Source organism: Lynx rufus, unplaced genomic scaffold (assembly GCF_022079265.1).
Source record: "Lynx rufus isolate CCGP_SWC_20201006 ecotype Redwood Valley unplaced genomic scaffold, mLynRuf1.p SCAF_16, whole genome shotgun sequence".
Lineage (NCBI taxonomy): Eukaryota > Metazoa > Chordata > Mammalia > Carnivora > Felidae > Lynx > Lynx rufus.
This window is the reverse complement of record NW_025814830.1, coordinates 43,379,773-43,393,909: the sequence shown is the minus strand read 5'-3', so window position 1 is coordinate 43,393,909 and position 14,137 is coordinate 43,379,773. Positions and strand designations below refer to the sequence as shown.

The 14,137-nt window shown below is 45.4% G+C and overlaps 1 protein-coding gene across 1 annotated transcript; it reads left to right on the top strand.

Annotated features, from left to right (window-relative positions):
- DHODH (dihydroorotate dehydrogenase (quinone)) lies at nt 1–10,068 on the top strand. The gene is made up of 9 exons (XM_047079250.1): nt 1–24; nt 2,120–2,332; nt 2,453–2,652; nt 4,396–4,478; nt 6,881–7,068; nt 7,733–7,846; nt 8,740–8,893; nt 9,067–9,226; nt 9,705–10,068. Exons 1-9 carry the CDS (start codon nt 4–6, stop codon nt 9,757–9,759), a joined length of 1,188 nt encoding a protein of 395 aa, XP_046935206.1. The 5' UTR covers nt 1–3; the 3' UTR covers nt 9,760–10,068.
- Nucleotides 10,069–14,137: the final 4,069 nt, after the last annotated feature.

Here is a 14,137-nt window from a genome sequence, read left to right as displayed (position 1 = left end):
AGCATGGCGTGGAGACTGCTGAAAGTGAGTTCAGAAAGCGGGCTCTGCGACAGCAGAGCCAGGAGTTGGGCGAGGAGTGGGGCTAAAGCAGATTGGAGGGCTAACCTGAGGCGAAGTGCGGTTCCGAGATCGTGGGCCCAGTTTGCACGTCTGTGCGTTTCTGGAGGCACACGTGCGTGTGCATTTACACGTGTGCTTGGCCAGTGTGCACAAGGGCACGTTCCTGTCTGGGTAGATGCAGGTCTGTGTCAGCGCACGTGGGCCAAACGTTTATTGAGCCTGGCACACGGGCGTTTAGTGAACACATGACCGCATAACATTGTGTGCAGGATCCATCGTGCAGTGAAGTTACACTAAAATATGGCCCCAGCCCTTCTAGATGAAATTTTAGGGCGGGGGCTTATGTAACTGTGTTCAGATACTTGTTGACATTAAGGAGCGTTCCTACAATCCGCTGGAGACTGGAAGCAAGACAATAAATACTTGTTCTGTATCGACAACTGGGAGTGACTTTCAAAAGGCAAATCTGATCATGCCACCAAGTTGTTGAGGGAGAACCCGAATCTTCATTTTGGCCAATGTCTCTGTTTATCTCCCCAGCTTCTCTTTAAGCCGTGCTTTGCCTTGTTCCTTGGTTCCAGACAAACCTTTCCCCTTCCCCCATTTCTTGGGTGCATCTCCTTACCCTGTGCCACTGTGAGCGCCTTTACACTTTTTCATACCCTCCCACCGCGTCCTAGTTAACTCCTATTTATCTTTTGGACATCAGCTTTAAGTCACTTCCTCAAAGAAGCCTTCCTCTACCTCTGAGATTGGGTTGGGGTGTGTTATTACCGTATGTTAATTCATAGCTATTGGCAGTTACATATTTGCGTGATCATTGATTAATGACTGTCTCTTCATAAGATTGTCGTCTCTTTGAGGGCGGAGACTGTTTCGCCCACCTCTGAGTGCTCGATTACTGTTGGGCAGATGACTGACTGACTGACTGATGACTCATCATCTGGCAGTGATAACTATGAACCACTTTTCAAGTAGGATTCTTTGTTTTTGAGAGAAAGAGAGTAGGTGAGGGGCAGAGAGGCGGAGAGAGAGAAGCCCAAGCAGGGGCTCGATCCCACGAACAGTAAGATCATGACTTGAACCCAAATCAAGGGTTGGATGCTCAACTGACTGAACCACCCAGGTGCCCAAAACTAGATTAGTGGTTCTTGACTCAATAAGACCTGATGCTCCTTAAAAAAAATATTTTGCAACTGCTTTTATTATCCTGAAGTGGAATTTATGTATAATGTAATCTATCTACGTATAATTTTAAAAGATTAGCATAATGTCCTAACTGGAATATAAAGGAGACCTTAAAGGAATTCATAATAAAATAACATGTATTTTGGTATGTAAATGTTGGGCATGACTCACTCAGTGAGAGACTCAGGTGTTTAAGCCTCTATTTGGAAATTCCAGCGCCTCAGGTATGTTTTCTTGTCAAAACCCAAACAAAGCATTATACCATTCCTGAGATCTCTGAAACGGTGAACAAGGCTTAGTAACGTTCTGTGCAACACAGTGCAGACATCTCTCAATTTATGATGGAACTGCATTCCTGGAAAAGTCAATGCATATGAAAACTGTGCATGACATAGTTGGTGTTTTTATGTGGTGGAATACAGGCTCAAATAATATGAATAGATTTTTTTACATACTGAATGTCAGTAGTATCTCCAAAAGTCATGCAGGACAGAGACACTTCATCTGTCAGACAGCCTAAAGCAGTGCAGGTGTCTACCTTTACAGATTCCTGCCCGCTTAAATCTATTAGCATTCCTCCAAAATGCCTACCACATGTCCCCCAGGGGGCAGTACTGCCTCTTTTGAAGCCTCTGGCCCAGAGTCCTTCAAGGCCAGACAAGTGTGGGTCAGCAGAAGTGTGGATACAGCCTCTGAAAGTAGAGACCAATGTGTGAGCAAGACTAGAAATGAAGGAGACCAGTGTTTGCAGAAGGCTAGGGATGTCGCTTCATATCACATGCCATTATGTCCTGTGTGCCTGGGTGTATAGGGCTCAGAGAAGTTACTGCGGTCTGGCCCCATTGGGCCTTTTTCTTTTTTTCCCCCTCAGAAGCGGGCCCAGGATGCTGTGGTCATCCTGGGGGGCGGAGGACTTCTCTTCACTTCCTACCTGACGGCCATGGGGGATGAACATTTCTATGCTGAACACTTGATGCCAGCTCTGCAGAGGCTGCTGGACCCGGAGTCAGCCCACAGGCTGGCCATTCATTTCACCTCCCTGGGGCTCCTTCCTCGTGCCACATTTCAAGACTCTGACATGCTGGTAGGTGCTCTTGGAACACCTTCTGATTAACAAGCTCCACAGGCACTTCTGACACAGACGTGCTGGGGCCTGCACTTTGAGAAACACCAGGATAGCCTGGCTTTGTTTCCTTCTCCCTAGGAAGTGAGAGTCCTGGGCCATAAATTCCGAAATCCAGTTGGAATTGCTGCAGGATTTGATAAGCATGGGGAAGCTGTGGATGGACTTTACAAGATGGGCTTTGGTTTTGTAGAGATCGGCAGTGTTACTCCAAAACCTCAGGAAGGAAACCCCAGACCCAGAGTCTTCCGCCTCCCAGAGGACCAAGCTGTCATTAACAGGTGTGTGAATGGACCAGAGGTCACAGGGGATGCTTTCTTCCCAGGAGGGTGCGCAGTGATGGGAGATCTGCCTGTTTTTTCTGTCATACAGTGTGGACATTTTTCTGCTATTGGGAATGTTCGAGAACCATGTTGAGCATCTCCTGTGTGGAGGCATAAAAGCAGATTTTATTATTCTAGTTTAACACATATACACCCCAGGGGCTCAGAGAGCTACAATGACTTATCTCTAATCATGAGATATAAGTGGGAGATCTGGGGTTGAGATTAATACATTTCACTTCAGAGTTTGTGCTTTTTTCACATTGTTACTCCAGTGCTCTTGCCCAGCACTGTCCAGCAGAAATATGATGTGTAATTTAAAATATTCAGGTATGTAATTTAAAATATTCAGGTAGTCACAATAAAATAGTAAAGAGAAATGGGTGAAATTCACTTCAATAATATGTTCTATTTAATTATTATTTATAATTATATCTAATTATAAATACTTAACATGTTCTGAATGTCATTTTAACACATAATCAAAATAAAAATGATTAATTAACTATTTACCATCTTTGGTAGCAAGTCTTCTAAATCCAGTGTGCATTTGACTTAAAGCGCTCTCAGGGTGTACTGGCCACATTTCAAGTGCTCAGGGGCACATGTGGCTACAAGTTCTTGAACTGGATGGTGAAGCCCTGCCCTTTAGTAAACTGGAAATTTTAATCCATATGGATAGCTGCTTTTAATAAGAGAGATCTTTCTAGACTGTGTAAAGCCCTTCTCTTTGCAATCCCTAGGCAGTATTCACTATAGCAAACCCAGAAAATGAAAAAGTGTCTGCTTTTTGGTAACAGAATTTTGAGAGTCTCCTTGAGAGAGTTTAATAGGCATCTTTGGGACCATTGATGGCCTTCTGGAAGATGAACCTGTGGGAGTTTTAGGTGGCCGCACTTCCTGCTTTATTGTACTTATTTCAGGGAAATTTTCCAGCATTAGAGATGAAGTTATTGAGCTTTCTGTTGCATTGCAGGCTGGGATCGGTATCTTCAGAATTTCCAGGCAAAATATACTTGTTGATGATTCGGCTGCCACAAGTAACTGCAGGTACCAGGACAATGGTACTGGGCAGAATCCATAAACGAGAAGTGGTTGAGGGAGGAGAGCCTGTGTGTTCGGCCTCCTTGCTGTGGGTGGCTTGGAGTGGGTGCCCAGTAAGCGCCTGCCAAGTGAATCGAGCAATTTATTCATGAAGTAAACAAAACAGGTGCTCCTCTATCTGTTCAGTGTTTTTGGCTGCAAGTAACAAAGTGGCTTAAACAATAGGCATTTGTTATTATTTCTTCTCTGGGAGGGAGCTTGTGGAGCACAGGCAGGAGGAGGAAAGATGGGTTGTCAGGGAGGCCCCGCTGCAGGGGAGGGGTACATAAGTGAGGAGGAGTGTGGGTTGGATTCAGACAGGTCGGGGGACAGCTACCTGGCGAGTCTGGGCTATTTCCAGTGCTAGGTACCTGAGCGACTTGTTTGCAAATTTAAATCTTTCCCTCTGTGTTTGATGGTGTTCTGGCAAGTTTTCTAGGAATTCCAGGGGTGTTTAAACCTTGAAAGTCTAAGAACTGACTCTGATTTTTTTTTCTTTCCTGTTTTTAAAAGTCCAAAGTATAGTAGAAGTGGCCATGAAACCATCTCTCCAAAGTGTCTGCCTTATGGCCAAGGGCTCTAACCTCGTCCCCTCCCCACCTGCTTATATGTTAACAGATATGGATTTAACAGTCACGGACTCTCGGTGGTGGAACACAGGTTGCGGGCCAGACAGGAGAAGCAGGCCAGGCTCACAGAAGGTAAAGTGGGGTTGTGCTAATGGGCCTTTCTCCATTTGTTGTGAGGAAACCTGTGGGAGAAAGGTCAGGAATTCTTAATGAAGTAAATGTGACTGAGCAATAGGGAAAAAAATACTATGGAACTCAGGAATTTTCCTGCCTTTATCACAGTCAGCAAGATTGTAACTGAATTTCATAATTTAGTAAAGACTTGCTTAGTTTCTCCCTCGTTATATAACCTGTGTTGTGTCATAACTGGGGCCGCTTGGAAGTGAGCAAAGCAGTCTTGCTGTGGTCACGTGGGTAGTTGAGATGTGAGCAGAACTTGAGCTCCATCTTCCTCGGTCTTCCTATGATGTCCTTTTGTGCATTATGTAAACAATACATGTTAATTATAGAAGCATTAGTAAATACAGAGAAGCATCAAGAAGAAAAGTGAAATTAATCATACCCCTCCCTACTCGGGGAGAATTAATCTTGACTTTTGGGAAAATATCCTTCATGACTTGTTCAGAAAACACCATGCATGTTGTAAGGCTGCCTTCAGAGATGCCGATGTCTGTTCTCTGGGGCTCTGCTCTCCCTCCAGATCCATGTAGTGCCTATAGCTCTGTTTTGTCCTCACCACCCCTTCCCAGGTGTCTTCTGAGATTGTGTGGGGCTGTGGCCATTTTCCTCTAGAACTCTTTCCAGGAATTTAAGTGTCATTAAATGTCCTGGTAGTGAGATAAGAAAAACCTATGGACATCGGATTCACTTCAGGAAGTAAGGTTGAAAGGGCCGAGGCAGTCGGCAATCTCTGATTTTAGGAGAAGGAAGTTACCTTGTTTGGAAATCCCAAGCTTTGGTAGGAGCAGACCCTGCTATACTACAGACCTTTCCATTTGGGGAACTTTGAAGCTTATAATATGACCTCCATAGCTTGTGATACTCTCCTGCCTTCTTGCTTCCCTTCTTTTCATTGTCCCCAGTGCGAGCTTTAGCCCCTTTTCTTCCTTGCCCCTCCCTCACCCCTACTCCAGCACTAACACTGATTGAAGCAGAATCTTCCAGCAGATTTGTTCATGTTTTCCAGCATCTAGAAGCCTTGAAGACAGTTTATTGCTAGCATAAGTTGACAGAAGCTATGGTGCCTTTTGAAGATAGAGTAATTCAGAAATTTCTGTCTAACTTCAGAGTCTTGGCCCTTTGGGCAGCTAACTGCTGATAGAAGGTCCCTTAGCTGCATGAAAGTAAGGCTCCCTTTCAAGCCAGCTCATCTGTGCAAAGAAGAATCAGCTTACAAATGGCTTGGCTTGATGGAGGCTGGACTTGGGAAGCTTGGAGGCCTTGTGTAGCTTTTGTCTAATTGGATGCTACCCACCCCCCACCCCCACCCCCACCCCCACCCCCGCCGCCCCCAAGGGAATCTCATTTACTTTCAAGCTGGTGATTAAAAGGGTGACTAGTTTAGGGAATGAGAAGGTGGTTAGCAACACTAGATGTTGGTCTTTGATCCCAGTGACCTGACACACCTTTTGGGAGCTCACTTGGTGCTCCAGGTCTTTTCCCAACTATTGCACGGTAAAAGCAGCTGGCACCAGTGACCTACCAGTGACCTTTGCAGATAAGGTGGTATCTTAGAAGCCAAGTACAGACAACCTCTGGCTTTCAGGCACAGCATGTTTCTAAAATGTATTTTTCTAACAGTCCAAAATGCAAGTCAATAATTCCATGGATTTTTAAATTGGGTGGCATAATACTTATCATGCAAACTGAGACATTTTGGGGAGTGAAGGGTGCAGGCATTAATAATTATGCCCAGGCTACAGGAGCAATGAGGGCTGTTCTGGGAGCACTGGGACTTGTGCTCACTCTAGTTATGAGCTGCAGCCCCTTCTCAGAAAACTGAAATTACAAGTTCTAAAAGATTTATGCCTCTATATTTTAGGCATGGTTAGTGGAAAACATTTTCCAGTCTTGTATACATATTCTTTAATTTTGCCTTTTCTTCCCAACTGCACACCCTGTCACTCAAGTCCAGCAGACAGCCCTTGAGAATAAACAGCTGTCCCTTAACATGCCTGTTGATTTCTGACTGTCCTCATTACATTTATGAGCCCTTACTTTTTATCGCTAGCATTTGCACTCCTAATTTCTCCATTTTCCATTAAATTTAAAAAAAGGAAAAGAACACAGTGCAGTAACACATCCTAGTAGTTGCCCAAACATGCTGCGCAAAGATGGTGACCTCTTCTTGGTCAGCAAGACCAAGGCGGCAACACCGTGCAGCTTCCATGGTGTTTGCCGGCTGGTCCGGGAAGTTCACACAAAGAGGTGAAGGTGTACGGGGCTCTTCGTGGGCTGTTTAGTCAAGGACATCTTCAAAATGTTGCACAGGGAATGGTGTTTAGGAACAAAATCTTGACAAGCCATCTTTACAGGGGGGCTACCACTGGGAATAAACCTGGGGAAGAATAAGACCTCCGTGGACGCTGCTGCGGACTACGTGGAGGGGGTTCGAGTCCTGGGTCCCTTGGCCGACTACCTGGTAGTGAACGTGTCCAGTCCGAACACCACTGGGCTACGGAGCCTTCAGGGAAAGGCTGAGCTGCGCCACCTGCTGACCAAGGTAGGAAATTACATCTCCAGGCTCCGTTCCACCAGCCTGTCCTACCCACTTCTTTCCAGTTGATTCTTCAGGAAAAAGCTTCAATGTCACTATCAAGGAGCTGTCCTTAGCACCTGGACCAGATAGGACCCCTTGCTATACCTATAATCCCGTCATAACACTGATTATGCTTAACAGTAATTAATGGCTTGGTTACCTGTCCCTGTGTTAAACCATAAACCCTGTGAGAGCAGGGACTGTCTCTCTCTGTCCCTAGCATCGAGCACACTGACTGAATAAATTGGATGACTCTTCTTTTTTTTTAAGTAGGCTCCATGCCCAATGTGGGGCTTGAACTCACGACCCTGAGATCAAGATTTGCATGAAACAGCGAGGCACCCCTGGATGAGTCTTTATCAAACAGTACTTGTGACAGTATTTTCTTCTTATCTCCTTTAGAAAAAAAAGTCTAAATAAGCCTTAATATATTAGCCAATACCAGTGACAACATTAGGGACTTAATCTTAGGGATCCCTTTGTTCAGGAGAATCAGATCTGTGGGATGGGTCTTTGGCATAACTGAGAGCTGTATTTTCTGAGAAGGAGAAGTCGCTGGTGCTTCAGCGTGAGAACATGCTGATCTGTGGCCTCCAGGGTCCCCGTCTCTGGCCGTGTGTTGTTCTAGGTGCTGCAGGAGAGGGACGCCCTGCAGGGAGCACGCAAACCGGCTGTGCTGGTGAAGATCGCACCTGACCTCACAGCCCAGGACAAGGAGGATATTGCCACTGTGGTGAGAGAGGTAGGAGTCGGGCTAGGCCCTGGGACGCCTCTCACTGCCTGGGAGGGGCGGGGGTGGGTGCCATTTGGCCAGCTGGGCTAGCCTGTGGCTTCCTTTCTGTGGTAGTGAGAGCTGGTTTGATATGTCATGATGTAACTCATCATCTAATGAAAAGCTCAGTTGGTTGAGCATCCAACTCGATTTCAGCTCAGGTCATGATGAACCCACAGTTTGTGGGTTCAAGCCCCACATCGGGCTCTGAGCTGACAGTGTGGAGCATGCTTGGGATTCTCTCTCTCTCTCTCTCTCTCTCTCTCTCTCTTTCTTTCTCTCCCTCTCTCCCTCTCCTCCTCCCCTGCTCACACTCTCTCAAAACAAATAAATAAACTAAAAAAAAAAAAAATTTAGAGAAGCAAATGTTTGGATGAGTCATTTACTTGTACCCATCCCTTGTCTCTTTCCTCACATTCATCCAGCAAGAGCTCTAAGGCTTGTGCTTGCATTCTTGGTCAGTCTTGGTCAGACTGTTCTGTCACTCTCTCCAGTCTACCCCAGGCCCCTGTGTTATAGGAGAATGGTGGAAACACGGACCAAATCTGGCAGTCCTGGGTTCAAGTCCTAGTTCCACCATGTACTACCTAGGGGCCTTGGGCAAGACTAAAGTGAGTGGTTCTAAGGATTAAATCCTGTCCTTGTGGAACATTACAGGTGATCGATATGTGATGGCTGCTACTGTTATGTTGAGGCTCATTCAGACCCTTTTTCTAGAAGCATAGTGAGCTCTGGTATAGCTCTTGCTTCCCGGGGCTGTAGTGTGGGCACCTGGCCCGGCTGCTGTCTCAGACCCTCAGGGAAGCTACTCCGACTGCATCAGTGCCACCACTGGAGGGTTCTTTCTCTGTCTCACATTGCAGTTGGGCATCGATGGACTGATCATCACGAACACCACAGTGAGCCGCCCCGCTGGCCTCCAGGGTGCCCTGCGCTCTGAAACAGGAGGGCTGAGTGGGAAGCCCCTCCGGGATTTATCAACTCAGACCATCCGGGAGATGTATGCACTCACCAAAGGCAAGAATTTGGTGCCTGTGTCTTCAGATCTGTGTGTGGCTCGGGCTCTTGGGTTTGATCCGAATCAGTGTTCCCTGAACTGCTGCATTCAGCCAGGGCCGGAGCGGGGGAAGCCAAACTAAAGGTCTCACGTTGCCTGCCCTTCCTCACGATGTTACGTGTGCTTCTTGCAGGCAGAGTCCCCATCATTGGGGTTGGCGGTGTCAGCAGTGGGCAGGATGCCCTGGAGAAGATCCGGGCGGGGGCCTCCCTTGTGCAGCTGTACACGGCCCTCACCTACCGGGGGCCGCCCGTGGTGGGCAGGGTCAAGCGGGAGCTGGAGGCCCTTTTGAAGTGAGTGGGGCCACGTGTGGCTTGACACAGGCGAAGTTAAGGTGGCATCAGTTGAGGATGACTCACTGGGGAGGAGGAGATGCTATTTACCTATTTATTCCTGATTCAGAAAGGATTCAAGAACGCGGGGGGAAAATTACTCTGTTGCTCCTAAGACAGAGGACAAAGAGGGCCAAGGAATTCAAGATTAATGGTGTTTATTGGCCTGAGGGGTTCTGGCAGCATCCCTGCTCAGTAACATTGTCTTGATGTCAGGGAGCTGTGAATACTTGAAATTGATTCCTTTCCCAGTGTGAAGACCTAGGTGGAAACACCTCTAGGTTCCTGAGTGAAGACGATGTAGAAGGCAGGAGGCACGCCTCTGTGGGAGACAGGCAGGCACGGTTATGGAGCTGACAGCCTAGGTGAATGTGGGCTTCCAGCAAGAGCAGGGCCTGTCCTTCCCTATTTGCCAAAATTGCTTTTCCTCTTTTTTCAGGGAACAGGGTTTTACGAGAATCACAGATGCCATTGGAGCAGACCATCGGAGGTGAGGATGTTTTCAATAAGAAGCCTGATCTGGAATCTCCCCACTAAATGAGATGGGTCTTTGTGGCTGGATTGAGAGAGGAGAGCCACATCCCCCAAACCACGAGAGCCCTTCCTCCAGCCCAACTGTAAACCCAGTCAGGAGCATCACCAGAATCAATACGAGGCTTTCTTTAATCACTTGTCGGACCGTGAACTGCATTCATGAGTCTTTCTAAACTCAAATCCCTTTAATATTGCAAGGACATTAAATATTTGAGGGAAAAAAATCATAGAAAAAATAAAGCCATTTAAAACCTGTATTTAAGGGTGCTTGGGTGGCTCAGTCGGTTAAGCGTCCGACTTCGGCTCAGGTCATGATCTCAAGGTCTGTGAGTTTGAGCCCCACATCGGGTTCTGTGCTGACAGCTCAGAGCCTGGAGCTTGCTTCCAATTCTGTGTCTCCCTTTCTCTCTGCCCCTCCCCTGTTTGTGCTCTCTTTCTCTCTCAAAAATAAATAATAGGCATTAAAAAAAAAAAGTTTAAAACCTGGATTTAAATCCCAGCCCTCAGTGAGGGCCACGGGCCTCACATAGATGCTGCAGGGCCTTCTAGGCCTCTGCTGCCTGGGGTCAGCTGTGGGTCCAAGGAGCTTGACTCTGTTTCATTCTGCCTTTACTTTTATTTAAGTTTTTGACTTTACCTGAAAATATTTCAAACACAGATAAAGTTGCAAGAATAGGGCTTGAGGGTGGCCATCCTCTGTCTTCACACTGCCTTCCCTCTGTGAGTCCGGGTCCTCATCTTTTCTTAGAAGGACCCCAGTCATGTTGCAGTGGGCCCTGCCCCGCTGACCTCAACTTAATTTGATGACCTTGGTAAAAACCGTGTCTCCAAATAAGAGCACTTTCTGAAGTTCTAGGGGGTTAGGATTTTAGTATGTCAGTTTTGGGGAGACACAATTCAGCCCATCACAGGAAAGTGTGCTTGCTGTGCCCCTTCTTTATTATCTGTGGCTTGGGGTGCCATTGGGCAGACAGCTTCTCAAGGTGCTTGAAGACATTAGACAAGATGTGAAAGAGGTGTAGTCGTTAACTGAAGAGAGAGCAGTGCCGGTCTTTTCCATACCGGAAAGCAAATGGGGAAGAGGGGCTGGAAACCTTATCTAGGAAGCGCTGTTGATGTGTGGCATGCTCTCACAGCCAGCAGAGAATTACCTTTGTTCCTATCACCTCAGTACAGATTTTTATTCTAAATTTGATTTCTCGGTAGCTCTGTGAGAGGCATGGAACTATAACAGGGGTAACATGTTTTGTTGCCTCATCATTTAATCTTGGCCTCCGCCTGTCCCTCCTTGTGTTCGCTCACTCTGCCACAAAACCAGAAGCCAGTCTCCTGCTGTCCTTTTCAAAGATCGTTCACCTGTTTTGACTTGTTTTTTTAACTTTTTAAATTTATTTTTTAAATGTGTATTTATCGAGAGAGAGAGAGAGAGAGAGAGAGAGAGAATCCCAAATAGGCTCTGTGCTTATCAAGAGTCAGCTGCTTAACTGACTGAGCCACCCAAATGCCCCCTTTTTTTTCTTTTTAAAAAAAATAACCCCCAAATAAAAGTTGTGTACCTCTCTTCCCTCTTAAATAACTCCATTTCCCACAGGTAATCACAGATAACTTTTGTATCTATCTTACTAGATGTTTCCAGATATTTTTCTTTTTATTATATACAAACACATGTAATCCATAGCTATCTTTTTATGTATCTGCATACTTATGCATAGAAAAAATTTAGGAGAACTGTTTTTTAATACCAAGTGATATGAGAGTAAATTTAAATTTGCTGGTCTGATTCTCCATCCTGAATATTTTTGTGTGTATTTCTTGCAAATGAGTATATTCTGCTTCACAACCACAACACAACCGTCAAAAATCAGGAGATCGGTACTGACATATCGGTTCATCCTCAGGCTGTGTGGCAGGCAGAATTTCTAAAATGCCTTCCCCCTTCCCAATGCCCTGTCCTAATTTCTGGAGCCCAGCAATGTGATGAGATCTCCCTCTCGTGACTGTTATGTTACATGGCTTAACATAGGAGCCTCCTTGAAGGTAGGTTATTCAGGTGGGTCCATTCTGATCACATGAGCCCCTTTAAAAGCAAGTTTTCTCTTTCTAAGAAGCATAAGGGATCAAAGTGTGGTTGCCATTTTGAAGACTGGTTTGGGGGGCATGAGAAGAAAGGTGTTGGCCCCTGGCTAACAGCCAGCAAGGAAATGGATGTCAGACCTACAGCCACAAAGAGCTGGATTTTGCCAACAACTTGAATGAGCTTGGAAGCAGATTTCTTTCCAAAGTGTCTGCGTGAGAATCCAATCTGTCCAACACCTTGATCCTGGCCTGGTGACACCCTGAGCCTAGAACCCAGCTGAGCCTCAACTCCTGATGCAGAATGGTGCTGACAGTGACTGTGTTTCAAACCACTGGAATTTGTGGACTGTGTTTCACACAAGAGAGAATGAACACAGGCCAGCTTCGTGGTTCACCAGCCGTCCGAATCGTGTCCTTCATTGTAAAAGTATCCAGCTTAGAATGACATGTTGCATTTGGTTGTCATGTCTCTTTAGTCTCCTGTCTGGAAAAGTTCCTGCTAGTCCTTGACACTTTTGAAGATGACAGGCCAATTATTGTGTAGAATTTCCCTCGTTTGGGTTTGTCTGGTGGTGTGATTGGAGTCAGGCGGTGCAGCTGTGGCAGGAACATACGGCAGCAGTGCCGGGTCGCTGTGTCCTCCCAGGTGACACATGGGGTCAGTTTGTCCCAGTGCTGCTAATTTCACATGGGTCACTCGAAGGTGTGTCTGTACCACTTGTCCACCGTAAAGTTACTCATTTTTCTTTGTAATTAATAAGTACTTTATAGGGAGGTTCTTTGAAATTATGTACTTAAACTGTTCCTCATAAAACCTTTGTTTTATTCATTTATATTTTTGTGGCCTCATAATTTTCCGTTTTATTGAATGGCTCAAAATCTATTATCATATTTTGATGCCCAATTGTCTTATATTTGGCCAATGGATGCCTCTCCAGGTGGCTTGTGTGTCCTGTATTCATGTCTTCATTATTCTTTTAGCATCTCCTTGCTTTCTGGCACAAGCTGTTCCGGGCTTATCAGATAATATCCCTGTCCCAGCCCAGGAACCAGCTATTTCTACAAGAAACCCTGGTTCCTTCTATTGGCCAGTGATGTTTAGAAACTAACATCTGAAGCTTCTGCACAGCAAAGGAAACAATCAGCAAAACTAAAAGGCAACTGACAGAATGGGAGAAGATATTTGCAAACAACATATCAGATAAAGGGTTAGTATCCAAAATCTATCAAGAACTTGTCAAACTCAACAGCCAAAAAACAAATAATCCAGTGAAGAAATGGGCAAAAGACATGAATAGACACTTCTCCAAAGAAGACATCCAGATGGCTGACAGACACATGAAAAAATGCTCACATTACTCATCATCAGGGAAATACAAATCAAAACCACAATGAGATACCACCTCACACCTGTCAGAATGGCTAACATGAACAACTCAGGCAACAACAGATGTTGGCGAGGATGTAGAGGAAGAGGATCTCTTTTGCCCTGTTGGTGGGAATGCAAACTGGTGCAGCCACTCTGGAAAACAGTGTGGAGGTTCCTCAAAAAATTAAAAATAGAACTACCCCACGACCCAGAAATTATACTACTAGGCATTTATCCACAGGAAACAGGTGTGCTGTTTCGAAGGGACACATGCACCCCCAGGTTTATAGCAGCACTATGAACAACAGCCAAAGTATGGAAAGAGCCCAAATGTCCATCGATGGATGAATGGATAAAGAAGATGTGGTATATATATACAATGGAGTATTACTCAGCAACCAAAAAGAGTGGAATCCTGCCATTTGCAACTACGTGGATGGAACTGGAGGATATTATGCTAAGTGAAATTAGTCAGTCAGAGAAAGACAAAAGTCATATGACTTCACTCATCTGAGGACTTTAAGAGACAAAACAGATGAACATAAGGGAAGGGAAACAAAAATAATATAAAAACAGGGAGGGGTACAAAACATAAGAGACTCTTAAATATGGAGAACAAACAGAGGGTTATCACAGGGGGTGTGAAAGCGGGGATGGGCTAAATGGGTAAGGGGCACTGAGGCATCTACTCCTGAAATCATTGTTGCACTGTATGCTAACTTGGATGTAAATTAAAAAAATAAAATGACTTTTAAGATTTCTTATTGGGAGAGGGTAAAAAGGCTAGAAATACAATACTTTTTTCTTTTCCTGGCAGAAGAGAGTTAGATGTCTTTGGATATATCAAGTGAACTACAGGAAATAATTTAACATTGTATACCTTAGTTGCCCAA

Coding starts and splice junctions, on each gene's coding strand:
- DHODH (XM_047079250.1), top strand. CDS start 4: ATGGCGTGGAGACTGCTGAAA. Junction 2,653..4,395: donor GACCAAGCTGTCATTAACAG/GTGTGTGAATGG, acceptor ATATGTTAACAG/ATATGGATTTAACAGTCACG. Junction 4,479..6,880: donor GCAGGCCAGGCTCACAGAAG/GTAAAGTGGGGT, acceptor CCATCTTTACAG/GGGGGCTACCACTGGGAATA.